Genomic DNA, 27,127 nt, shown 5'->3' with positions numbered 1-27,127 from the left:
GTGAGAGGTTTTTAGGGTGTGATGAACACTTCATTGCTTGAAGGGGTGATGCTCTGAAAGAGGTGGTAGTGTGGCTGCTTTCAAAATAAAGTGTGCTGGTCCTGGAGGCTTGTGAGAACTATTCCTTGTACATTCCACTTTTTGGGGGAAAGGTGCTAGAGAAGGTGATAGCTGTACAGCTTCAGACACTATTGGAGGAAATGGATTATTTGGGCTCATACACTGTGGATTCAGGAATGAATCAGCCTTGGTTGCCCTTGTGTATGACCTTTATCAGGAGAGAAGTTGGGGAGTGTGGCCCTCTGCAGCTCTTGATAACATGGTATTGTACGGGACCAACTCTGCGAATTGGGAGTAAGGGGCACTGTGTTAGAGTAGTTTGGCTCCTTTATACAGGGTCAGTTTCCACGTGTTGTATTGGCTGACTATCTTGACCACAGAGGTCTGTCCTTTCCCAGTGCTAGTTTAACATCTTCTGTGAATATGTGATATCATTGCTCAAAGAGCAGCATTGGCTGCCAAGTTGATACTGAGCCAAGTGTAAGTTGTTGTTGTTGGGGTGTTTTTGTCGGCTGACTTATAAATTCCAAAACAGCTTGAGACCTGGCTATCTGAAAGAATGCCGTTACTCATATGGACTGAACTGGTGCATGAGATCCCAAGATGCGGTCTCTGAGGTTGCATATGAACTATCGTACACTTGAAGCACACACACACCCAAATCATGGGAACTGTAACTTTGTGAAGGCTAAACTGTAGTTCCCAGGGTTCTTTGAAATGGGTGCTTTAAATGTATTTTGTGTATGCAGCTTGAGAAGGCTTAGCCCTCACTGGGCTTTGGGGGGAGGGGTTCAGACACATATTTATTTTTTATTCTCCCTAAATATCCTTGGGGTTTCCCCTGAGCCTGCTAATCCCTTCCTCGTGTTCATTAATGATACCATTATGATTACATAAGGATCCCACTTGGAAGATGGGTTTGCTACTTCATATATAAAATATGTACTAGTATGGAGGAGAAAGTCATTGAATGATGATACTTCTGCAATTCATTTAAAAAATCTCTGAAGCTGAACTGGAAACAGGAAAAGTGAGACAGAGCAAATTCAGAAAGCATTAACCAAATGGAATGGAGGGAATCTACTCATACCTACTTTCCAGTGCGCTGTGGTCACAAAAGTAAAAACTTAGAAATAATAAATTTAATAGTTGGCAAAATTCAGGGTTGTTTTTTTTTGAATAATTAAAAGCAGGAGTGGATAACCTTTGGCCCTGCAGACGTTGCTGAACTACAACTCCCATCAGGCCCAGCAGAAATGTTCACTGGCCAGTAATGGTAAAAGTAGTTCAGCAACTTCTGGAGGGCCAAAGGTTCCTCACCCCTGATTGAAAGTATTGATTCTTGACACTGAACTGCTTCACAGAGTTTTAATATTTCTCCTAACAATAGATTGAGAAAATGTTGAGTGCTGTAGGTGATTGCGTCCAGCACACAGAAGAGGTGAAAGTCAATCTGGAAGAACTGATCACAAATTCAAAAGAAGCTCAGGCAGAAGCTGATAAAATCTTAGAGGTTGAAAGCTTATTACAGGCTCAGCAACTCCTTCGGTATCACCAGGTAGGACAATAGCCCATATGTGAACCTTCACTTGTTTCGTTAGTAAGTACTTTTATAGTCACCTCTTTCACTGCCACTTGTATATATACATAGCTATGTGGCTATTTCTGTAGTGAGGGAATCAGTATGTCTACATCTGCTTCAGCCCTTACTGATGTTTTCTCCCAGCAAAAGACAAAGAGGCTCCATGAAAAGAGGCAAGATGTGCAACAGCAAATGGCCCGAGGTAAGCAGCTACAGATTGAAGGTGGTCTGTCACCCACTGTGCAAGAAGACCTATGGAAGTTGGAGAGTATGTTAGAAAACATGCAGCAATCTATGGATAAACGTGAAGATCAATTGCAGGTCAGTGTGTTATTCATGTAACTCCACAGAGAAACAAAAACAGTCCCCTTGTTTATTATTTAATTGCTCTATATTTAGTTGTTTGGTTTTGAGTTTGAACAATGTAATATATTTTCTTGTTAAACTTGGCTATTTTTTCTGCTTGTGAAACACCAGCATCTCCACCTTGCACTTGTCTGCAGACATTCCAGCTCCAGGGAGCTGTACAGTATGTGAACAGTTGGCACAGGGCATAACTCAGGGAAGTTCCCAAGTGTCAGAGCAAGGCAGTTATGCAAACCTTGAGCTTCTCTGACAAAGCACCAAAGCACTAGGAAAGTTCCTTGTTGGCATGAGCTGAAGATTAAGCATATTCCTTTTATATACTCTATATACCTTCTTCTGGGCCACAGGACTTATGTTAAAACTGTGCTAAGGTGGAGCTCCTAACAGTTTCATGGGTTGGGGGGGTGGCTTACAGAGTGTGTATAAAGAGATTTTGCCTAAGCATCAATTCATGCAGATCATGATTCTTGCTGAGACAAACTCAGTGATTACACAGCTCCCTTGTTCTCAAGGCTTGGGAACTTTCTTGTGCCCGTGGCTCAGATGCTGCAGGGTTTTCTAGAGCCCTAAAAGCAAGCTTTTACAGGGCTTTTGCATAGCTGTGTCTGAGCTGTGATTAGTGTCTATGGAGTATGAGCAAATAAAAAAAAGATGAAGTGCTAAAATAGACTGATTTTGCATGTTCAGAATCTTGTTTTGCATTCTGAATTGGAGAAGAACCTATCGGAGGAAATGGTGTTTGACTCATTATCATTTGAGCTTGACAAAATTAATATTTCAAACGAGGTCATTATCAACTTTGACAATATTGCTAGTAAATTGCAGGCAAACTTTTTCTTTTACTTCTTTTTCTTTCTTGTAGCTCACTGTAAGCACATGGGAACAGTTTGAAAGGGACAAAGAAACGGTTGTAAAGTACCTTAGTCATGCAAGCTCTGCTCTTGAACGCATCTTAAGCTTTAGCAGCTTAGAGAGTTTGTCATCAGAACTAGAAAAGACAAAGGTATGTATGTTGCTGTACTTGGAATTTTACAATCATAATTGGTTCTTTTGCTATTATACTGAGGATATATATCTTATTTTATTTCCTTGTTTTTGCCTTGGGCAACATCCTTGAAAATGTGCTATAGTATATTTTTCAAGAAAAAAACACACACATCACAATATTGGTCAACCTGGGCATAGCATCCATTATAAACAATTCCCATAGGTTCAGTAGAGTCCTGGTTTCATTCTCTTTCTACAGTGGGGCACAGAATGCAACAGAACAGACTGTGCCAATTCCTATATTCCCTTCTCCCTGCTTATCCGTTCAAGTTAGTAATCTATCAGTCAGGCAGGATTTCAGGAAAACAGGCCCTGTGCACTTTTGGCAATCTTTGGCATGGTGGCTGCTGCATTGGCAGTGGGACTGAATTGTGGCCTTAGTAGTTAAGAATATTGGAACAAGAGAGGCTACCACCTCCAATTCTGGTGCTGATGTATAAATCCCTACACAACTTAGGACCAAGATACCTAAAAGAGCATCTTACCTCATCACTTACATACCCAACTGATCACGGTGCTCTGCAGGAGAGGGCATCCTATAGATACCCTCTTATCCGAAGATATATTCTGCATGATGTTGGAATCGAGTCTTTAGTGTGGCAGCACCTGCCCTTTGGAATTGCCTCCCATTACATATCAGCCAAGAACCGTTTTTATATATGCCATTGCTTTAGATATGTTTCATTGTACAAGGTGACTAAAAAGTAGGTATACTGCTTTAGAATCCATTTTCTTTGTTCTTGACTCAAGTTCTCATCATTCACAGTATCGGGAAAGAAAAATGTTTGTTGTTTGTTTGTTTTTAAAAGTATGCCTACTCTTGGGCCACCCTGTATTATGAAATCATTTTGAGTTACTTCATAGGAAGTGATTCATAAAGGAAATAAATAATAACAATCCATTATTATTAGTTCCTTTCAAAAACCTATTTATATACTATACTATTTTGTAATCTGTTCTTTGGGGGTATTCCTCATCTAAGCCAGAGATACTTGTAGTGTGGTACCTTGGGTTAAGTACTTAATTCGTTCCGGAGGTCCGTTCTTAACCTGAAACTGTTCTTAACCTGAAGCACCACTTTAGCTAATGGGGCCTCCCACTGCCGCTGTGCCACCGCCGCACGATTTCTGTTCTCATCCTGAAGCAAAGTTCTTAACCCAAGGTACTATTTCTGGGTTAGCGGAGTCTGTAACCTGAAGCGTATATAACCCAAAGCGTATGTAACCTGAAGCGTATGTAACCCCAGGTACCACTGTAGTAGTAATTTTATGAAGCGGTGTTCTGGGAGTTCTTTTTTTTTACAAAGGTATCCACTCAAGATGAATAATGATCACTGCTTGACCAGTTGCTAATAACGTATTTCTAGACTTTCCCCACAAATTTATTCTGTTCATAACTCCACACCTCTTTACAGGCACTTTCTAAGCAGACAGTAGCCATGGCCATGGAGGCTGAGACTCTTGTCAAGAAGTCTTTTGCAATACAGCTTGGTGAGAAGAAGAAGCAAACCCTTCAACAGCAAGCAAAGTCGGTCCGGGAACAAGTTAAAAAAATGGAAGCTTCACTTGAAGAAGAGTATGTTCTTAAACAGTCATAGTATTAATTCCCTCCTGACACAAGAATTGTACATTTTGTTGTCTTATCAAAATGCGGTGTTTATTCACAACTGGCTTTGTAAACCTCAGTTTGTCATATAGCAGAAATTACCATGTAGTACTGAAAGAGTATAAACAACTATTATGACTAACCAATACAGAAAATAGTAACTTGTCCCTCGATGCATTGTACTAAGAAGCAGATACTCATTTATCAGATACTCATTTGCATTTATTTATGCAAGTGACCTTAGAACTGCCATGCTAAGCTGCAATTATAAATCCAATTATGCATGTTCAAGCCAATTAATTTTAATGTAACTAAGCGCAGTTAATTGAGCACAGAACTGAAGTAATATAATACACTTCAGTAACACACATATTTGACTCAGGCAAGGATAAATGAATAGTGCCATATCCTAAAGTGCCTGAAGCCTTTAGAAGAAACATATGCCTAGTTTTTAAAGTATTTTTCTTCATATTTTCCCAATCTGTGTGCACGAGAATATAAAAATGTGCCTTTTTCCTCACTGAAGTTAAAACCCAGTTCTTTTTCTTGTTGCTAAAAATGATGCTTCATTACAGTAGACTTTCAGCTCAAAGTTCTATTTCCTGCCTTAAGTTGGATCTGGCCTAATAGTCCAGTTTTGAAAATATTAGGACCAGTTAACATGTTATGGCTGTTACGCATATAGCAACTTTTACACTACTGCACGAGACAATTAAAATGATTTGCAGCCGTAATATGTAAACCACCTATTAATTCCAGCAGGGCTTTTGAATAAGCCATCAACATTCTTAAAAGGCCTAAAGGTGCAACCATGTTACAACTCACATTATTGTTAACAAAAATCAAAATATCAGTGGTCACTTGCCAATTCACACATTCACTTTGATGTCCACACATTGCTCCAAAGATTTATTCATACCAATGAACCAAAAACTTAAATATATTGCTGTTGCTGCCTTTCAGGGCTGATACATATATTTGCAGTGCCACAGCCCAAGGAGCTGCTCCCAAGAAGTGCTGTCCAGTTCTGTTGAGATCCTAGTTCATTTGGAAAATTCTACAAATCAGTGCGTCCATGGCATCATATAGTCCCAAAAGAGTTTTAAAGATTGCTTCATCCTCACAACACCTTTGTGGGAGAGTTCACTAATATTCCCATTTCATAGGCAAGAACCTGAGGCTGAAAGTTAGTGAGTTATTCAAGGCAACCATTGATTCCATGCCTGCACAGAGATTAAACCACATTACTTCTGATTTAAGTCCAGTGTTCTGTTCTCTGGAACATTACTTTTTAGAATGAACAGTGTTCAGTGATGCAGGTACAACGAAATAAATGTCATTTTTTTGCATTTGGCCTCTAATTATACCTTCCCTTTTTTCTGCTGGATAAATCTATGTAAATTTGTTTACCTACTTCATGGTTACTTTTCACTACCTTTAGAGAGGAGCTGCATTTTAGTAAGACAATATTGCCCCAGAAGTAATCATGGAGAATGCAATTTCATATGCTATTTGTTTTGTTGTGAGTGGCTTCTTTCTTTCCATATTGCTCTTTTCTCTTTCTCCTAACACCAGTTATGTAATTTTTTAGTGGTCTTTATTCTTTCTTTCCCACAAGTAGAAAAGTTTCCTTCAGAAGACTTCTAGTGCCTTTTTATTGCTTCCAGTGAGATGCTGTTTTTCAGTGCATGTTTTAACAGATGTAATGTAATTGATCCAGGTGCAAGACAATCATAATTAAGTTGAAAAATATGCATGCATCTTCAACTGACTGTTTGACTTCCTCAGATATGTACTTACCCTAATGTATGGTTTATGTATATAGCTATATGATTCATAATGCACATTCATTCTTTGCAGCCTCACAGATTGCCCTGCTCCTTGTGCCCAATTTGCCTCAGTTCAGCTAACAATAGACTTGTCTTCCTAAATAAGATAGAAAATGTACGCCATCAGTTGTAAAGAAAGCCAGTCATATTCCTTTGGAATTGATGGGTTTTGCAAGTTTGAAATTTGCCCAGAAAGGACATCCAGTACAACAACAACAACAACAAAAGTTAGTAGAGTGGGTTTTAGGCTACTACACATCAAGCATTATTTGTTGAGAAGCATTCTCCCTCTCTTCTAGAACAGTTGTGGCATGAGCACAATCACACAGGGATGCTCTTAATGAAGCATGTTACACACCTGGTGGTGTGAGGGAGTGGTAAAATGGTAGCTATGAATGAACAGAAGTGGAACAAAGGAAATGCACAATAGAGATTGAGGGGACTACATTACTATGGAAAAGTAATGTAGTAAGAATGACCATGAACTCTTGAACAGTGAACAGGAGCCATTTCAAGGCCTTGCTCAGTAGCTCTGAGTAGTCTGAGATTTCATCAGATATTGTACACATGCTCTCCAAGATTTACTCCAAAGCCTTAATCCATAAATGTTTTTAAAGGGAGGGGAAGAATGGAAAGCTAATATCCTAAGGGTGCCAAAGCAGATCTGCTGCAACTGTGTGAGCATCAAATAGGTACATGCACTAAATAGCTGCAATGCTGCATTGAATACCAAGGTGCAGAGTAGGTAGGTAGGAATATGCACATGTTCAAAAACCTCTTCTCTACATTTTGTCTTGGTTTCATGGTAAGTCACATCATCTCAGAACTTTAGTTAATTTGAATGGCTCTGAGTGGCGTTCATAGGTTCCAAATTTTTAAATGGCTAACAGGCCCTAATTATAATAAACCTATTAAAAAAATCATTCTTAGGTTCTCTTGGCAATGATGTAGGTGCTACAGGGTAGCTTCTTGCCAGACTGCTCTTGCTATACGTCTTAAAATCACACATGATAAGTTATGCTAATTCACAGAACTTTTCAGGAGAGGGAAGTAGCCAAGCAACTCCCACACTAAAGGACCCCTGACCATTAGGTCCAGTCGTGACCGACTCTGGGGTTGCGGCGCTCATCTCGCTTTACTGGCCGAGGGAGCCAGCGTAAAGCTTCCAGGTCATGTGGCCAGCATGACTAAGCCGCTTCTGGCGAACCAGAGCAGCACATGGAAACGCTGTTTACCTTCCCGCCGGAGCGGTACCTATTTATCTACTTGCACTTTGACGTGCTTTCGAACTGCTAGGTTGGCAGGAGCAGGGACTGAGCAATGGGAGCTCACCCCGTCGCGGGGATTCGAACCGCCGACCTTTTGATCGGCAAGTCCTAGGCTCTGTGGTTTAACCCACAGTGCCACCCACGTCCCTTAACTCCCACACTCCTGAGATAATATAAGGGCAGACTCCTGAGGTGCTATAACTTTTATAAAACCTGTAAACTGACATTTGAAATATGCTTTTAAAAAATTAATAAAAAAGGCATGCTATTATGTAAGCATTTTCAGCAAACTGGAGATGTAAGAAAATGGGCATAGTTCAACAGTAACAAACTGTTAATTTTTTCTACTAAATATGGTTGATTTTAGTATTAAAACCATGGAAATGGTGAAAAACAAGTGGAATCATTTTGGCAAAAAATTTGAAGCTTTGTCCATCTGGATCACTGAAAAAGAAAAAGAGCTGGATACCTTGGAAACAACATCGTCCTTGGATATGCAAATCAGCCAAGTTAAGGTGATTGGTTCGCATTATATTTAGCATTAAAATACTGCTTTCTCTCTTCTCCTCTAGAAAGCTTCAAAAGAGAGGGAAATGCTTTTATCTGATTTCACAGCTGCAAAGATGTAAAAAAGAATGTATCACACTTTGAGACAAAGATACCAAGGAGGAAGGTTTTGCAGGAGGTGTGCCCCCCATAGAGTTGAATTTACACTCAGACCTTTTAGTTTATGTAATAGGAAAACATATAATGGTGTGAATAGATAGATATATTTTCCATTAATATTCTTTTCCTGCAAAATATCCTCATGGTATATTTTCACAGAGTGTATAATGTTTTATATCGTGCTATGTATTGCAGCCAGTGGCTACAGTAATTTATTCCAGTATAGTAGATAATTTATGATTTTTGTGTATCTTGTTTTTCAAATAATGTTGAAATAATAAAGCAACTACTGGGCCCAACAGCTTCTATACTCAAACCTTTGCTACATACTCTGAATTCTTTTTGTCATATGCTAGGTTCTGTTTTCGTTTTCCAGGTGCATTAATAAAATATCAGATGCACATAGTATCTTCAAGTGCTCCTTGATTGTGAACAAGAAAAAGTTGCCCATTTCAGAGGATTGTTTTTATTTCTATCCCATTTTGTTGCAAATGCACAAACACACAAACATATTTTCAACTCTCTCTTTATCTCAGTAGCAAATAATTCCACTGAAAGCTATGCCTTTACTATGTGATTGGAATCACCCCACCAAACAGATGGCTAGAACTGATAATCTTTTGTAGGATGGTGGTTCCTAGATTTAAAAACAACAACACTTGCAACCAAGGATTTACTAGCATCATAAGAGTAAACAGTGAAGCATGGCAGTGCTTGATGACCACTTTTGCACCATGGGGGAATACAAGTGCAAGCTACTCCCTCCACAATGTCTTATATGTGGTGTCAGGTCCGGTGAAGTTCACCATTCTCGATGGATTCTAGGGTTAATGTGTCCCAGAAATGAAAATATCATTTTTATTTTTATTTTTCTTCCATTGAGCATTTTTGCTTAGAGTTTCAAGCTTACAGCTTGAGGTCTACTCTACTCAAGTCCTTTTAAGTTTCTTGAAAATCAGTGGTGCTTAAGTGCTCCTGATTCATGAATAGCAGAAGATCTGAGCCAAATAAATAAATAAATCTTAGGCAAGTTTCTTAGCTTGTACTGTAGCTCCGTTTCATTCTATCAGAAGGCATTTTAAAAGTATCCATTACTCTCTTTTTTCTGTATTCTGAAATACATATTTGATAAAACTTTCTGAAATCAGAACATAAGCTGTAGAAAAGTGTCATTTAATTTCTATACTTAAATATGAAAATGAGTACATCCGCCATGTCTTAAAACAATGGGGAGGGATACTCTTTAAAACTTACAGTGGCAAATTATCCTAATTACTACAAAAATGTATGTACCGCAGTTTTATGTTATCCGTCTTTATTTGTTAAGGAATAGATTTCATGGGAAATATTTTTTTCCAAACCAAAATATCTGGATAATATACAATATTACAATTTAAATTACAAATCACATATTATGTCTTTTGCAAATACTGTTTTGTGGTGTCGATGTTTTGGTTTCTGTTGGTGTGTGTTAATGGCCCAGCTTGCATGTCATGTTAAACCATAGTTTAATTATTGTGTAGTGCATATGAGCAGCATGTCAAGGCACACTTTTCCAAAGTCCCTGCTTCACTTCTCCTGCGCTCTTCTCCTTGGCTGTACCAGAAGCAGCAAACCACAAGTCTGGGCTTGTTTCTCTCTGAACAAACTATGTGTGGTAACCAGGATTTATTAATGGCTTACTGCTCATGGCTGGGGAAAAACAACCACAAGCTCAGGGTCAGCTGATATGACAAGGTAGGGATTATGCTTTGTTGTTGCCAGTACAATGTAGCCTAGTGAAGTGGGGACTTTGGGGCCATTTATGCTTTCATGCAATGTTCATTGCCATGTTGGCTGGGGTTGATGGGAGTCTAAAACATCTGGATGACATTGAGTTAGCAAAGGTGTGTGTAACATAATAAGTGAACACAGTGACTGTGTGCTAGTATATATATGTTTGTCGGTGTGCCTATATGAGCTGGTGTATCCTTTATATATTTTCAACTGAATTACAGAAGATAAATAAATAAATAAATAAATATTACTAAATTTTGAGATACTTTGAGAAAAATGCATTAAAAGAGAAATATAAATACACAAAATTGAACAAGGAAATATATACAGAAATAATGAAACTAGTTAAGTGGATGTCTAAACTTCACGTTCAAACTTACTGCTGTTCTTCTAGGTCACATTCCTAGAATAAGGGTGTATATAAACATGTGACTTCGTTCACTTGGTTTAGTCATTTGAAGCTTGTTTGTTGCTTCTTGTTGCATGTGCCAAACTGTGGTATTGATAATGCATTTGGGGAGATAGATATGTAAATAATTCTCCTCTAGTAAGGTGGTTCTGTTTGATCGTCATTTACACCATTCAAACTGCAAGAATCTGAGACAAATATTGGTTAGCAGCATAAGGAGGGCCAACTGGAGATCCAGACAGTGATTTTACCTGACATCCTGCTCTTGTTCTGGATTACAAATGCCGAAATATAACATATTTGCACTTTGTGTCAATTGTGAAGGGCATATGCATGTCTCAAATGTAACCTTCCTCTTTATAATACACAAAAAATGTAAATGAGAAAGGATTGGCCTCTTCCATTCAGTATATATGAAAAGGTAGCACACATAGGATATGTGCATCTGTGCTCAGTTCTACTATAGAACTTGATTTCACCTTTTCTGCTTTGGAGGGGACAACAGCAATTATCACCATAACCTGACAACTGTGGACATATGCACTCTATAAGGCAATATAGTTTTTTCTAGGAAAAGCCAAAAGACAGAATCAAAGCAAGAAAAATAAAAAAACAAGTACAATAAGTACACAAGAAATGTATGTATGGGAAGATTTATTCTGCTTTGCATAATATAATGTGGTTCATATTAAACAATACAGTAATATACAAACAGCACACTATTATCACATCAAAGTTCTGTTTTATTGCATTTTAATACAATAAAACGTGCTTTTAAATATAAAGGTTTGCAGCATAAAATGCTTCTTTGTTCATGTAAGGGAGCGAGCCACCCACATCAATTCTTAAGGATTACCGATGACCGGATTTTGGAGAGTTTAGGGGGCTGAAAAGGGAATAGTGTGAGAAACTCTCCTTCCACTCTTCCTTGAGTAGAAGTTAGCATCCAAACCACACTGTTTGTTATATTTTCAAAATTCCTCTGATGAAGTGAGTTTTCCCTCAAAGGGTTTTGGGCATTAACAGTAATTCAAGAAGCCTTTTTAAAGAACACTATATTTAATTGCATTGTGAACTCCTAGAAGAGAAAGACATGTTATATATACATCTCTTGTGCACCTATTGTCATTGCCTTTTGTTTTATATTGGTTTTATACCATTTGAACTGTCATGGCTTCCTCCAGAAAATCCCAAGAACTGTAATTTGGAGGCACTGTGAGAGTTAGTATTCCCCTCACAAAATTATAGCACCCTGTGGTTAGAGAACTAAAGTTAGATCTTTTTAAGCCTGCCATGAGGTTAGCTCAGTTGGTTAGAGTGTAGTGCTAATAATGAAAAGGTTGCTGGTTCAATCCCCATAAGGGACAGCTGCATATCCCTGCATTCCAGGGGGTTAGACTATATGGTCCTCAGGGTCCCTTCCAACTCTATGATCACACACACACACAGTTACCTGGATTGTTTTTCTGTGGAACAAAATGAGCCCATAGCAAAGTGCCCACAATCCCTTCTGCTTCTCAGATGCTTAACAGAATCACTAGGTGAAAGAGGATAGATAATTTCATGTTAGCCTGGCTGGGCGCATAAACCAGGAGAAACGCCAATAGTTATTGTCACAATAATGGTTGGTAGGCAGGAGTCCAAAAGCCACCTACACTCTCCATTTATTGCTGCATGTTAGAAGATGAGTGTGGGAGTAAGATTATATAACAGGTACCTGCTTTACAGAAAGATGAAATATTTTGGCTACAATAGCAGTCAGAGTGTTTCCCACAGGACATGTGAAAATACTGACAAACGATAGCCTGTTATAATTTGATTAATTCCAAATGCATACCCTGGAAACTTAAATCAGGTGAACTGTCATGGAATCATCTTAAAGATTGACTTCATAATTTTTCTGACTTACTATGGGGGAGGCACAATGTTTTCTAGCAGAAAAACTAGTAGAAGTCAGTTATTGTTTAACGTGATCTGCATATTAAAAATCTAATGGTTAAATAGTTACTAATAATGCAGTGCTGTGATATATGCCCAGTGCTTTTTTTCTGGGGGGACGCAGGGGTACACATACCCCTAAATATTTTGAGAATCTAAGTTTGGCCTCATTGAGGAGCAGTTTTTCAATATGAGTAGGAAAATGAGAGTACCCCTAAACATATTTTTATAGAAAAAAGCACTGTATATTCCATACATTTACCACAGCATAATATTGCCATTAACAATTTAACTACTGAGTTTGTAATATGCCGATCATGTTAAAACTTTAATTGTCTTTCACTGTTTTTCCTGCTACAAAGCAATATAACTATTTGCAATGGGGTGCTGCTTGCTCTACATAGAGAGAGTCCTGTGCATTTGTGAATCATTCACCATCCATCTGCAGCTGCTATCTGGAACTATTTAAATTGGTTTCATGTGGTGGCTGCAATGTGTGAAGTCGCCCAAGAACAAATGTAACTAACTCCTATATATGTGCATGGCTCGCAGGAAAGCAATAAACACATGCTATAGATTCTTTACGTACAAATTTATTTGCATTTTAGGTCATTATTAAAGAAATAGACGACAAGGAAAATGAAATCCCAAGCTTAGAAAAGGATGCTCAGTCATTTTCTCAGTATCTTACATCTGGAGAATCAGCACATATCAAAGCCAAGTTGACACAGATCAGAAGGTATTGGGAAGAACTCCGGGACCGTACACAGCATCTGGAAGGATCAGTAACTGGAAAGGCATCAGTACAGCAAAAATTTGAAGAGAACTTTGCAAAGGTAGACAACATAAACTTGTTCTGTCATTCAGAAGAGAGTGGCCATTAAATGTACTGTCAGGGAAGACCTCAAAAAGTGCACTTAAAAGAAATACTTTCTGTTGTACACACTTGAATTAATGGGGTATTTTGTATGCATGAGTTGCAATCCTCTGTGGGTAATGCTAAAACTAAACTAAAACCAAGACGAACTAGACTGATTTGCCTGCAGAACAGAAAGTGTCACCATATTTTTTAAATTATCCATTCTTGTTGGGGATGTGGAGTGTAACACTGTCTATGTCTACTCAGAAGTAAGCCCCACCAACTTCAGCTGGACCTAGTCCAATTACAGATGTAAGGTTTTCTTCCAAAGAGTTGGATGCAATGCTAGGCCTACTCAACAGAGTACATCTGTTGGAATTAACTGACATGACTAACATAGGTCCATTAATTTCACTGTGTCTACTCTGAGTAGAACATAGTTGGCTGCAGCCCAGAGCTTTCTACCTTGAGCACAATTAACTGGAGTGTGGGTACCGGTGGGATTTCCTACCAAATAAGCATGCATAGATGTGTAGATATTTGTAACTTTGTAAATATTTAGTACTTTTTCTTAATTTCTCTGGTTTAGGCCCAAGAGGAGCTGTCCAGATATGAAGGAAAACTGGCAGAGACTGATACTTCATGCTGTTCCTCAGCAGAGACTTACAAGGCCCTTCATAATGTTACAGTAAATATATATAAAATGTGTTACCTAGTTTTATGTTTAGCATGGAAGAGGTATTTGTACTGGCTGTAGCCAACATTCACCCAACTGAAGAAATCTTGGTTGAACATTACTTCTGCAATCAGCAATCTTGGTGTTGTGGGGGCAAGAGAGAAGCCCCATTTGTTTTAAACAAGCGTGAGCAGGGGTGGTCAACAGGTCTAACAGAACAGGTGGGGGAAAGTTAGCTAAAAAAGATATTATTTCAGTTCCACCCAGTAACACTACTGCCCTAAGACAGTCTTAAGAAGGCTAATCAGAAAGCTATAAGTGTTGCAGGGAAGCATTCCCCCAATTCAGCCTTCCAGAAAAAATAAAATATGACAGCAGTTGCTTTTTGTCCACAGCATAGTGGTGCTACTACAGATAGTTTTGCATGTTGTGGTGCCACCATCAATAAAGCCTTGTAACCTCTAAGTAGCAGCCTGGGTTGAGCAGTTATACAACCAGCCAAGCCTGAACACCTTCTGGAATTACTGCACTTGTTGTTGTTTAGTCGTTTAGTCGTGTCCAACTCTTCGTGACCCCATGGACAAGAGCACGCCAGGCACTTCTGTCTTCCACTGCCTCCCGCAGTTTAGTCAAACTCATGGCTGGTAGCTTCGAGAACACTGTCCAACCATCTTGTCCTCTGTTGTCCCCTTCTCCTTGTGCCCTCCATCTTTCCCAACATCAGGGTCTTTTCCAGGGAGTCTTCTCTTCTCATGAGGTGGCCAAAGTATTGGAGCCTCAGCTTCACGATCTGTCCTTCCAGTGAGCACTGAGGGCTGATTTCCGTCAGAATGGATAGGTTTGATCTTCTTGCAGTCCACGGGACTCTCAAGAGTCTCTTCCAGCACCATAATTCAAAAGCATCAATTCTTCTTCTACTGCCCTTGAGTATGAGTTACATAAAGCCATGGCATAATTAGTTCTACTTCTTTTTAGCTATGTGTAAGACTATGTGAGGGCCACAGGGTTGGTAATTGTCTTCTCTTTTGTTGTGTTGAATTAAATAAGGATCTTTGTCAAGTTCTCGAAAAAATGAACCAAACATTGGCCTCTCTGTCATCTGGTTCTCGCAAGATCATGAATAAAGAAAAAGCCGCCCGGGATGTTTTGATGCTTCAGCAAAGACATGAAATGGTTTTGAGACAAGCTAAAGATAGACAGGCCTCGCTAGAGGTTCACCTAGCACAGTGGCAGAGGTGAGAAAAGCACTGTGTGATATGCAGGCAGAAAAAATATCTGCAGCTGTCTCCTAGCTTTTGGTTTCGTGGGACTTGAACTGATGAGCTTTTTTTGGGCTGTGTTCTGGTAGACAGGAGAAGGAGCTCTCCGCCTTCACGATTTGGCTAGAAAGGTGTGAAGCTGCAGCCAGACCTTCAGAGCAACATGTTTCTGCCGACAGAGTCAAAGTGGAAAGTGAGCTGCAGTTAGTCCAAGTAAGTTTTGTGGGTTGGCATAGGTTGCTTGCATTGTTCTTGTAGGTTATACTGGGAAATAATTACATGCTATTATTGTTTTACAAAACAATGTGTAGACCTGCAACTCGTGGCAGCTTTCCACTGAATGCTTGAAAGGAGCTAAGCTTAAGGCATAATTTTAAAATCTGCTCACTGAAACGAGCTCAAGACATAGGGTTGTATTCAACATAGTGCTAAGCAAGCAATTCCATAATGCAAGGATTTCTGCTTCTGCAACAGAATACACACACATACTATATCTGTTATGGGGTCCCCCAACCATCCAGAGCAGATTTGAGGAGGACATGGGGTGAATTCAGAGGGAGCAGAGGGGTGGAAGTCCCATTGCACTAGCAGGAATCTTTGTGCTGACAAAGATTAGGTACTGATTTTCCCAGTTTCTGGAATGCCTGAAGCGAACACAATTGCTGGTCCATCAAGCTGAATGCAACCCACCGGGGTCTCAGCAAAGCTCTTGTTTGACTGCCTATGTGGGACCGCCAAAAGAAGTGTTTGGGTTAGTAGCCACATGTTGTGTGCACCTTGCCTCAGTAACATATATGATGCCTACAACAGTTTCTCTGGTTTGTTCATGGATTCAAAAACATTGGTGATCCTGTGCATGGTAAATGAATTCAACAGATAATCTACACACATAAAATATCAAATGCAACATTTTATATCAAATGTCACCACCATTCAAAACTCAGCAATCTTTTCTGATTACTTTTCACCCAAATTGCAGTGACATATACTTTCATGTTGGTGAAACCAACATGGAACCAAATTCTGTAATATATTTCAGTGTGAGATCAGCTCTCTGTTGTCATGCTTTTGGCAAACCAGATTTGTTACAGTTGCCAAACGTGTAGGAGGCCTCACAGCAGTTAAAAATCAATCCTAGCAATGGCACCCTTTGTTTCGAGCCACCCTGAGGATTTCAGTAAGCCTGGTTTCACATTGCTCTCAAACTAATGTTTGTTGTTTCTATTTGCTATAATTGATTTCTAGATATTTTTGGTGTTTTGTTTTGTTTTTACTTTTTCTAAATCTAAAATAATTACCTATATTTTAATTTGAATTTTGTTGTTAGAATTTTCTTTATACATTTCCAGTATTGTTTTAAGGAAACTAATTCAGGACAACATTCAGCAATGAGCACTGAGACTTGCATAATAAATTCAGTCAATTGCAATGCCTCATTAAATACTGCAAAATTAAGTCACTTACAATTTAACTTTCTCTAAATGTGTTTGGTTCAAAGTTATAATTATAATATTTACATATTAAACGGTTGACACTAAGATATATATATATATTTGTTTCTCAGGATTTGCAATCTGATATTGCATCCTATGCTTCATTGTATACCAGCCTACTGCAGTTAAATGAATCACTATTTAAAACAAGTTCCAGCGAAAGTGTGAAAACACTAAAAAAAGACTTGGAGGACTTAGATAGAAGATGGAAAACTCTACCTCAGATAATTAACAAAAGGTTTGTGTTTCTGTTTAAATAGCAGCACTTTACTCGCAAACAGATGCTGATCACTGACAGAATGCAGAATGCCACAAGTTAATGTGGAGAATGTAATGGAAATCACACACTGGGCTATGTTGTTTGATGGGGACTAAAGTGGAGAGTACAACAATCCAAGAAACCCATATGTACAATCACTGGCATTTTTCTGTTTTCTGCATGGAAGACATTCAGTTCTGAAGTTCAAGACAATGTCTACTTTGAGCAACAGAGTAGGTTATAGGAACTGCTTTATACAACCTCAATGTGGGGATCATTCACTTGGTCAGCTCCCCAACAAAAGTTTATTTGAGAATGCACTCTGAAAGAGAAGATGTTATGAGATTGTTTTCCTTTCGAGTGATACATCTCTCTATTCACTGTGTCAGCTCTCCTATTTGTCTGTGCCCCTGCAGGGATGAGCCATGCAAAATTTGTGTTTGATTAGCTGTACCTGTTTATCATTATTATTTCCCACAGCTGTGTTTTTTATTCCCACATAGAGGATTGTGCTGTACATTACTTACATAATTGAATATGTAACTTTTTTTATTGCATCCTTAACTAAAAAAAAAATTCTGACCAAGTCAAGATAAAAATGAAAATGTTAATTTCAACATCTTCCAGGATAAATTTCCTCCAGTCTGTTGTTGCTGAGCATAGACAGTACGATGAGCTACTCCTCAGTTTTTCTGACTGGATTAAGCAATTTCTTGGTAAACTACATGCTACATCTGAAATAAATACAGCTGATCAACAGCCTGCAGTATGTCACAATAAGGTAAATTCAGTGACATCTTTATCACATTTCTGGGTCACTTCTGGGTCTAGTATGATGTGTGTATACATGGTTGTACACATATTGAATGCTCGTAAATGGCAGGCTGCCTGTAATAAAAGAAGTTGTACAGAATTTTTTGGGGGGGAGGAAACGAGCAGAAATTTAGTAACAACAAATGACTTTAACATCAAATTTGCTGGCAGTGCTAAGCAAGGCATATGCCAAGAAGAGGTGTTTTCCTTTTGCTTTTTAACACTTTTTATTCCCTACCCTTCATCTTAACAGGAACACAGAATGGAAGTGGAAGGAAAGTTCAAAGAACTACAGAGTCTGAAGAGTCATGTTGAAAAGCTGTGCTCTTTCAGTCAGCCAGAAGATCACAGTGTGTTCCAGAATAAGGCTGAAGACTGTATCCAGCTCTATCAGGAGGCCAGTCAGGTAATTAGCCGCAGGCAAGATGCTTTGCCCCACCTGAAGGCCTTCTTAGAGCTTCATACTGCTGCATCACAAGTTCTTCACCATTTGAGGCAGATGGTAGAAACTACTGGAAACATGGACAAGTCTAAAACCGAAGTGCTGGAGAAGGAATTGAGTGAGGTTATTCAAGATGTCAGCAAACTGGAATCTACAGCAGCCAGTTTAGATACATCCCTTACTAAAGCACAATATCATTTAAAACATGGAAGCTCTGAGCAAAGAATCTCCTGCAGGAGTATCGCCGACAATATCTGCATAGAATTAGAGTCCATCCAGTCTTTGCTGGGAATGAAACAGAGTGAAGCAGAAGCCCTGGGAGCTCTGCACAGGTCTGTCATGGAACGCAAAGAACAGCTCTTAAAAAGCATTGAAGATATCGAAGAAAGGGCTGACAAGGAAGGACTGAATGAACCAAGCCTTCAAGAAGTTCAGCAAAGGTAAAACAAAAAGGAATGCATGCATCATGTGAGGATAACTTTCTCAACTGGTTCTTAACTCATTTCACTTACTAAGATTGTGTATTGAGTCAAAAAAGCATTTTTATTTTTTGCTGTCTGCTCTCGTTGACCTGATTTATAAATCTGTAAGTTGTGGGTCTTAGTCAAAAGAATTGGAACAGACATGGTTGTATCAATAGGGCTTGGTTTTAAGGCAATGGATCTTGTGCTATATTCTGAGTGGAAGCTCAAAGCATGTAGGTATGTGTAGCCGTCAGTAGGTTTCCATTATATGATGGTGCTGGTCTAGGTTGAGGTTGATGGTGGGGTGGAGTTGTTAGTTTTAGCCCTTCATCCTTTTTCTTGATGAAAGTAATAAGGTTAATTGTCAAAACAATAGATACTTTATATGCCAAATGCTTAAGACATACATATTTGTATGGAACGGGATATAAAATTTAAGATGTGAAGGCATTTGTATGGAAAACAGTTACAATAATAGAACTTACTGTACATTGGACAAAAATAGACTAAATTTCAGAAAATTTAGCAAGTACACTGTCTATCAGGAATGGGGTTGGTGTTAACCTTCCTAAGTAGCTAGGTATATGGTTAACAGCAAATAATATAAATCTGTATAAAGATAATCATTTTAAAACCTGGGAAGATATTAAAAGAAATTTGCAATTTTGGGACAGAATGAAACTTTCACTGTTAGGTAGAGTGTCGACTATAAAAATGAATGTATTACCAATAATGTTATTTTTGTTCAATCAATTCCAGTGATTGGCAAGACAGATTGTTTCAATGTATGGCAAAAAGATATTTCTAAATATATCTGGTAAGGGAAAAAACCAAGAATAAAATATTGATAGAGGCAAAAGAGAGAGGAGGTTTCTCCCTGCCAGATATGAGATTATATTATGAAGCATCATGTCTTTGTTGGTTGAAGGAATGGATGACATTGGAGAATTCACGTATCTTAGATTTAGAAGTTCAAGATAATATTTGTGGTATGAAAATGTGAAAGTACACAAAGGATTTACAAATCACATAATTAGGGGGGAAATGTATAGAGTATGGGATAAATACAAAAATTTAATGAAGACAAAAACACCACTTTGGCTCTCTCTCTTAGAATGTATATTGTACTACAATTTGATTCATATAATCACAGTTGCTATAGAATGTTATTGTGATGCTTAACCAAATATTATATTATATTTTTGTCTGTTTGCAGAGGTGTAGCTTTGTTTGTCTGTTCTTTTGTTTGGTGATGTTATATTTATTTATTAATGAAGAAACCTAAAAACAAATTAACAATACGTAATAAATATGTTGATTTACAGATTAAGGATTTTTAATCAGTTGGATGATGAACTGAATTCTCACCAGCATGAACTAAAATGGCTGATGAGCAGAGCAAAGCAAATTGCCCAAAAAGATATAAACCGTGCTCAAGCAGTTGACAAGGAGATTAATTGTTTGGAAGTCACCTGGGAGGATACTAAGAAACTTATTCAAGAAAAGTAGGTATTTAATTGAATGCAATATTTAAACATTGAAGGTTTTTATAAATATGTTGTATTGACTTAATACACGCTGCTAGAGTTGCAGGTGTAAGTATCCTCCTTCAAGTTGTTCTGAAGAGGGTCAAGCCTTTGCAAAAACTCCAGCTGAATGGTGGGAAATGCTCTGCTAGCATTTGAATGCCCATAGAGGCTTAAAGTCACTCACAAAGCACCTCCTATCTCTCCCTTCCCCTTAGTTCAAAAATTTACCTTTGGAGCAGGAGAAAGTCGTGGAGGTTTTTATTCCACCCCTATTAGATTCTGGTATTGATAGTTCCAATCAGGAACATACACACTACCAAGGTTCTGGAAGAGGTCACTAATGCATTGTAAGTTTCTGTGCCAGAGGTCACTATTGCTACCTTCCCCTAGAAACCCAAATGCGGGTTTCTAGACCAAGGAGAAGGGCAAGAGTGGCAGTTCCACTTTCCGTGGTCAAGGTGAGCATACTGCTGCAAGCAAAATTGCAGGCTATTTAGTTCTGTTCACAAGCATTTGAACAGGGCTGCTCAAAGGAGCAAAACAGCTTTATCAGCTGCTTTATGTACGTACCTCCATTTTCTACTTGGATCTTTGTATCAAAGTGCATGTCCTCATATCTGCTGCTGCATATCATGGGAAGGGAACTACAAGGCAACAGGAAATTCTGCATGATCAATCATACTCTGGGTGCACAGTAGATAAAGCATACGTGTCATCACATTTTTTCCCTCACATCATAGGCAGGAGCAGTGTTGTGTCCTTGTTGACCTGATAAGAGAATATCAGAGCCTGAAATCCACAGTAAGCAAAGCCATAGAGGTTGCTAGCAATGTTACAATGACAAAAGGCATGTTGAAGGACCAGGAAGATGTTAGATGGGCTTTATCAAAGGTAAATTAAAATACTTTCATCCTAAAAAAAAAGTAGTAATTATTTAGTGAATTGTTTTAGCAGGATTATAGTCATCTGCCGATTCTTCACTTTTGAGGATAGATTCTTTTATGCAATGAGCTGCTACGTGAGAAGGTAATCCTATGTCACGTAATGTAATGCATAGCAGACATTTGCAAGTGAAACAGTAGGGTTTGGTTGCAGTTGCTTGACTGTGATCTGTATCTGCAATGTAAAACATATGTGCATTGCTTTACCTACAATGCGTAAGCAACTTTATTGCAAAACTCTAGATTGGCCTTTTCAAAATAAAAGTAGTTGCTTGAAATCAATGGTGCCTAAGTTGGTCATGATGGAAAGTTTAAAATGTAACGTGTAAAGGTGATTAGGCAGAATGGATGGTGAATCTGTTTACAGATTTTTGTAACAAGTGAATGTTTCTGTTCACAGCATGAAGCAGCCAGAAATGAGTTGAATGACAGACAGAGGGAATTGGATGCCTTCACTAACAAAGGAAAACACTTGCTAGCAGAACTGAAAAAGATTCCCAACTGTGATCCCATGCTAGTAAAAGTTGACATGGACAGCACTGTGGACAAATGGCTGGATGTAAGCAGTATACAGTCATACCTCGTGTTGCGTTTGCTTCAGGTTGAGCGTTTTCAGGTTGTGTCCCGCGGCGACCCGGAAGTACCGGAAAGGGTTACTTTCGGGTTTCGCCACTTGCGCATGCGCAGATGCTCAAAATGTGAATAACTGAAGTGTGAGTCCAATCATGGGAATGAAGGGTTATATATAATCAGAACTTGGCGTGTATTATACATAACCATGAAGAATTCATGGCACCTTGAAAGATTTTTTTTATTAATTATCAGCATTGCATTGCATCATTTCTCCAAGGAGCACAGTGCAGCATATGCAGAGTTTTCCCATACAGTTCTCAACAATCCTGTGTGTGTGTAGTTTGACTTGAGAAACAGGAACTGGCTCCTTGTCACCCAGCAAATTTCTTGGCCTAGTTGGGGTCTGAACCCAGATCTCTGCAGTCTCAGCCGAACAGTTTATTAAGTACACTATATTTATATAAAATGGAAGGAAATGTGCATTTGATTTCTCAAAGTGTGTCTTTTCTCCTGGCAGGAAATAACTACTTCAGAAGGGAAAGCTTTCATCAGGGAAAGTGTTAAGCCCCCTCCCTACATGTAATGGTTCCAATCCTGATTGTGCCCCACAAAGCTCTTATTCTTAAGGAGAAAAGCACACCAATATATTCACACACAGTGCATTATGTAATGCAGTCAGCCTTGAAATTCAGGAGGAGAATGAGGCATTGATTATAGCACTAGTTAACACCAAGCCCCCAGATCCAGTGCCACAGAGGCAGCTTGGCTTTTTACTCTCAATCTGTGCAGATCAAGGAGGAATAAGAAGCACAAAGGTTACCTTTTGTTAGGGTTGCTGCTCCTCTGTGTGCTTCTGGTTAGTGGTGATGACTAGAGAAGGAAGAGGGTTGGGTAGAAATTCACTATAATTTGATGCAACTAGGGAGTGAAGACACAGTATGTACAGTACTGCACACTTTGGTGATTTTTAAATGCTTTTCTGTCATGTTTAGAAACTTAAATTATTGTTCCTTCAACTTTTGAAATGCTCTTTACAGTATGTGTGACTTTAAAGAGCACTTAAAAAACTCTTTTTGTACCAAATTTGGCTTTGTTTGGACTTTTTTTGACCATAGGAACGCATTAATTGATTTTCAATGCATTCCTATGGGAATCCGTGCTTCGCAAGACGAAAAATTCGCAAGACGAAAAAACTCGCAGAACGAATTAATTTCGTCTTGCGAGGCACCACTGTAATGCAACTGGACAAAGGTTCCTGAGCAAGGCTGCAAGTTCTTTAAAATAAATTCCTGTTTCTGGCATGATGATAAATTTGAGCCCTTGAGGAAGGTCTTCCCTTTTCCCAGTGACTAAGCAGGGGTCCTTGAAAAGACACTTGGATCTTGTAAGAACAACAAAGAATCTGGCACCTTTGTCACTCAGTATACAGATGGCATAGTCAGGAGGATGTTCTCAGTCTGTCTTAGCAATCAATGTGAGCTGTGCTAGAATGACAGGTGGGTCAGCAGAACTAAGCAATTAGTTAAGCAATTAATTGACTTAAACTTACTAGAATAATCAATAAAGATTTATTTAATTGGGCAATATCCCTAATTGCTTTCTTCATTGCATAACAGGTTTCAGAGAAGCTTGACGATAGCATAGATAGGCTGAGTGTCAGTGTGTCACTGTGGGAAGATGTCCTGGCAGTTGGTGATGATGTGGATGGGTGGTGCAACAACTCCATCTCACAGATGAATGGCATTGTCAGCAACCTGGCCAGCTGCCAGGGAACCGAGGCTTTCCTGGAAGAATGCCAGGTACCGTTAAATTGTTAACAGGCAACAAATACACATCCAATGAATACACACAATTTACAGGTGTTAAATGCTTTTGGAAGAATTCCCAGCAGAATTGAAAAAGTCAGGAGTACTAAGAACGATGCATCTACCTTTATCTAGATCCTGTGCCTATATCCAATAGTGGTTGGCTCATCAGGCTTCCAATGCCAAGGGTCACTGCCAGTTATCCAGAGACAGAGGGGTAGGGACAAGGCAGCAGGGAGATCAACAAAATGTGGTTGCAGTCACAAATTCCATCAGAGGCTCCCACCATGCTTGCACTGAACTCCTTGTTGCCTTGCTGGTTTCCCTTTTCTTCTCAGTAATGGTTGGCATTGGAAAGCTAGGTGAGCAATGCTGTTGCACTGACCACTATTTCCTGTATCTTGAGCTACAAGGAGATTCTGTTGAGGGAGATTCTGTAAACTGAGGACTCTTTGGCACTATGGAAAAAGGACATATGGCAAATTCCCACAGTATTTATCTTTCAGTGGGGGTCAGAAGTGAAGTTTTAGCTTCACCGTGTGTCATGGTCCAGTCTACGGGCGATCTAAGTCCCGGCTGAGGACATTGGGACCGGGGGCAAGATGGCGGGGTGGGAGCAGGAACAAGAGTCCAGAAACCAGGGGTCCGAGGGTCAGGAAGCAAGGAGTCACAAAGTCGAGGGTCCGAGGGTCGAGAAGCAGGGAATAAGGAAGCCGAGGTCCGAGGATCAGGAAGCAAGAAGCCAAACGCAGCAAGGCAGGAATCGTGTTGCTGTGGCGAAGAGCCAAAGGGAAATGCTGACCTTATATCCCTTATATTCCTTCCCGGCTCTTGCCACCAGGTGCAGTGAGTTACCAAGCGGCTTCACCTGTGCAGCCGCGCCTTGCCTCTCCAGAACAAACTTAGGAAGGCCCCAGTCCTGTGAAGCCCTACTGGTCACAGGCCTGGCTCCTGCACGCCCTCCTGACACCGTGCCCCAAGTTACTTTTCCCAATAGGAATGAATGGCAGCTGTTCACGTATATGGAAAGAATGCACTTAGGGCAGTGGTTTTCAACCAGTGTGCCATGGCACCCTGGGGTGCCTTGAATGACGGTCAGGGGTGCCATGAGCAACACTGGCCTCTGTCCCTCTTTCCTTCCCTCCCTCCTCTGATGTCTTTGCCTCCCCAAGGCTTGCATAACTGTTTATTGCAGCAGCCCTGGCTATAAGCTCTGCAGGCGAATGGTGCAGCAGAGGCCACAGCAGAGGCTGCCTGGAGGACTCCCAAGGAGAGGAGGCTGAGGGAACACTCCACAGGGGAAGGGGTTTGAAAAAGGGTGAGAGGCTTCTAGCTCTACAGGCAAGGGGTGACACAACTGGGCTCCTGAGTCCCACAGGGGAGCCACAGAAAGAATATAGTTGGTTAAGGGAGCCGTGGACTCAAAAAGGTTGAAAACCTCTGACTTAGGGTGTCGTTGGGATGGAGATATTAAACTAAAGTCATTTTTCCTCATGTGCTCTTTTACAGTCTCAAATTATAAATAAAGAACAGAATGTGGAACAGATCAGTTCAAAAATATCTGAGCTTAAAGAATTAGTAAATGCAGAAGAAGTTCCCCCAAATCTTCAGGTAAGATATTGTAGCCCATTGCAGCTAGTTCTTTAAGGTCCTTTAGGAGCCCAGACTTTCACACTCTTTCAGTCTCAGGCTTCTATGAAGTTTGATTTGAATTAATAGCTCTAATCTTTGTTAAATGTTCCTGTTACAAGACTATATACATAGACGAGAGGGAGTCTATATTTGGCTCTCGGTGTTTAAAAATCCATCATGTAACTTAGTGACTGATCCTGATTCTTTCATAGAAGAAAGATCAGATGGCCTTATTGTGAAATTCCTGTTGTTAGGCTGAAAGAACAGCCACAATAAGATTATTCCTTTTAATAATGAAGGCAGGTGGTCAAGGGCCAGCTTGAAAGCAAAATGGGACCACCTTTGTAAGACTAAAATGCTAAAGTTTGGTACTGGCAGCTGGAGGGAAGGTATCAGCTCTGCCCCCCCCCCATTGAACACCTCTGTAAGCTTCTGTTTAAGGCTAGCTGGAGCCCTGATCAAGAGGACTCCTCTTAGGGTGAAAGGCTATACTGCAACATTATTATTTTTGTAGCTGCCACTTGTGGGATTTAATGTTTATATTGTTGATTCATTAAAGGACCTTATGTTTTCTTATTTAACAAATGGTACCACAGAAGTGGGATAATAATTATTTTCAGTTGTTTTATGACAGGGAGAATTTGCATTAATGAATCTGCTTGTTTTTGTTTTAGTTTTTAGAAGCAGATTTAAGGAAAAAACTGGTGCATGCTAAAGAAATGTCTGAGATAGCAAAAGAAACACTAAAATATTTTAGTTCTCAGAAGATGCAGTTGCATAACTTTGTTAATCAGATGGAAAAGTGGCTCACCAAAATTGAAGAATCACTCCTAAGCTGTGCTCATAGCCAGGATCTGTCAGGTCTAAGCACAGTCAAGGTGAGTATTACAAAAACAATATAGTATTTAGAGCTTTATGCTTCATCAGAATTCCATATCCATTCTTACGTCACTGTAGAAGGGCATTAGTGAGGCTTTGGCATCACCTTGTGGTAGAAGGCAGATTTTTACCTTTACCTTTTATAGAAGGCAGAAAATCGAACTTGTGGGAAGTAGAGAGCTCCCCAGAACCAGTTTGCTTTCTTGCCTTTCATAAATATGTTCATATCCCCCCAGCCCCCATCTCCTTTAGCCATTTGTTCTGTTTTTGCTTCTCTTCACCAGCCAGGACAGCATGCAAGGCGAGGGAAGCATATTGAAGTTGAAGTTAGTGAAGTTAGCAGTTGGCCAGCATCGGCCTCACCACTCTAACAACCAAGTTCATGATGTTGCCTTGTGAGGTGGGGCAGGGGTGCCCCCCCCAACCAGCAGGAGAGAGAGGACAGTGTATCAGACTTGATGGCTCCTGGCTCTGCTCGGCTCTGGCCACCTCCTGATCCCTCTTAGCAGTGTTTTGTTTACATTTCAGTAGTGACCAGAGCCTCAGCATGCCTGTGCCAGCCCTCCTCCTGTCCCCATAACCCTCCTTGTCACTACATAGGCATCCTGTCATTGGTCACACTCTCACCACAGATGAGGTGGCAGTGGTGGGAGGTGGCACATCAGGGTTCCAAGGAGCATGTTGCAGCAGCTGCCCACCACCACCACCTTCACAGCCACTGCCAGCATGCTCCTTGAAGGCCAGATCTGCCACCTGTCTAGATCCTGATGCTTGAGGCAGCTGCCTTACCTTGTCTCATGTGTGGGCCGGCCCTGGTTTCATGGCACCTTTAGCTCAGAGACACACAAAAAAGACTTCATCCCAGATATCTCACTGTTTAATGCCAATTACAGGAAATGGATGAGATTTTAAACTAACTTAATATAGTGCATTTATCATGTGTTGGTTTAGAACTAT

General features: G+C 39.8%; 1 protein-coding gene across 2 annotated transcripts in view; it reads left to right on the top strand.

The window, feature by feature from the left end:
• SYNE1 (spectrin repeat containing nuclear envelope protein 1) overlaps window positions 1-27,127 on the top strand; it is a 302,115-nt gene that overhangs the window by 100,525 nt on the left and 174,463 nt on the right. For both annotated transcript variants that reach the window (XM_053382199.1, XM_053382197.1), the window contains 18 exons: window positions 1,451-1,618; window positions 1,787-1,963; window positions 2,871-3,011; window positions 4,470-4,630; window positions 8,125-8,272; window positions 13,155-13,382; window positions 13,995-14,093; window positions 15,129-15,316; window positions 15,430-15,553; window positions 16,905-17,071; window positions 17,720-17,873; window positions 18,159-18,787; window positions 20,137-20,316; window positions 21,081-21,231; window positions 21,682-21,840; window positions 23,471-23,653; window positions 25,169-25,270; window positions 25,966-26,169. In XM_053382199.1, the coding sequence (XP_053238174.1) occupies window positions 1,451-1,618; window positions 1,787-1,963; window positions 2,871-3,011; window positions 4,470-4,630; window positions 8,125-8,272; window positions 13,155-13,382; window positions 13,995-14,093; window positions 15,129-15,316; window positions 15,430-15,553; window positions 16,905-17,071; window positions 17,720-17,873; window positions 18,159-18,787; window positions 20,137-20,316; window positions 21,081-21,231; window positions 21,682-21,840; window positions 23,471-23,653; window positions 25,169-25,270; window positions 25,966-26,169 (3,363 nt within the window). The remainder of the gene's footprint in view (window positions 1-1,450; window positions 1,619-1,786; window positions 1,964-2,870; window positions 3,012-4,469; window positions 4,631-8,124; window positions 8,273-13,154; window positions 13,383-13,994; window positions 14,094-15,128; window positions 15,317-15,429; window positions 15,554-16,904; window positions 17,072-17,719; window positions 17,874-18,158; window positions 18,788-20,136; window positions 20,317-21,080; window positions 21,232-21,681; window positions 21,841-23,470; window positions 23,654-25,168; window positions 25,271-25,965; window positions 26,170-27,127) is intronic.

Source organism: Podarcis raffonei, chromosome 3 (genome assembly GCF_027172205.1).
Source record: "Podarcis raffonei isolate rPodRaf1 chromosome 3, rPodRaf1.pri, whole genome shotgun sequence".
Classification (NCBI taxonomy): domain Eukaryota; kingdom Metazoa; phylum Chordata; class Lepidosauria; order Squamata; family Lacertidae; genus Podarcis; species Podarcis raffonei.
The sequence above is the reverse complement of the archived record's forward strand: the minus strand, read 5'-3'. Positions and strand labels throughout refer to the sequence as shown.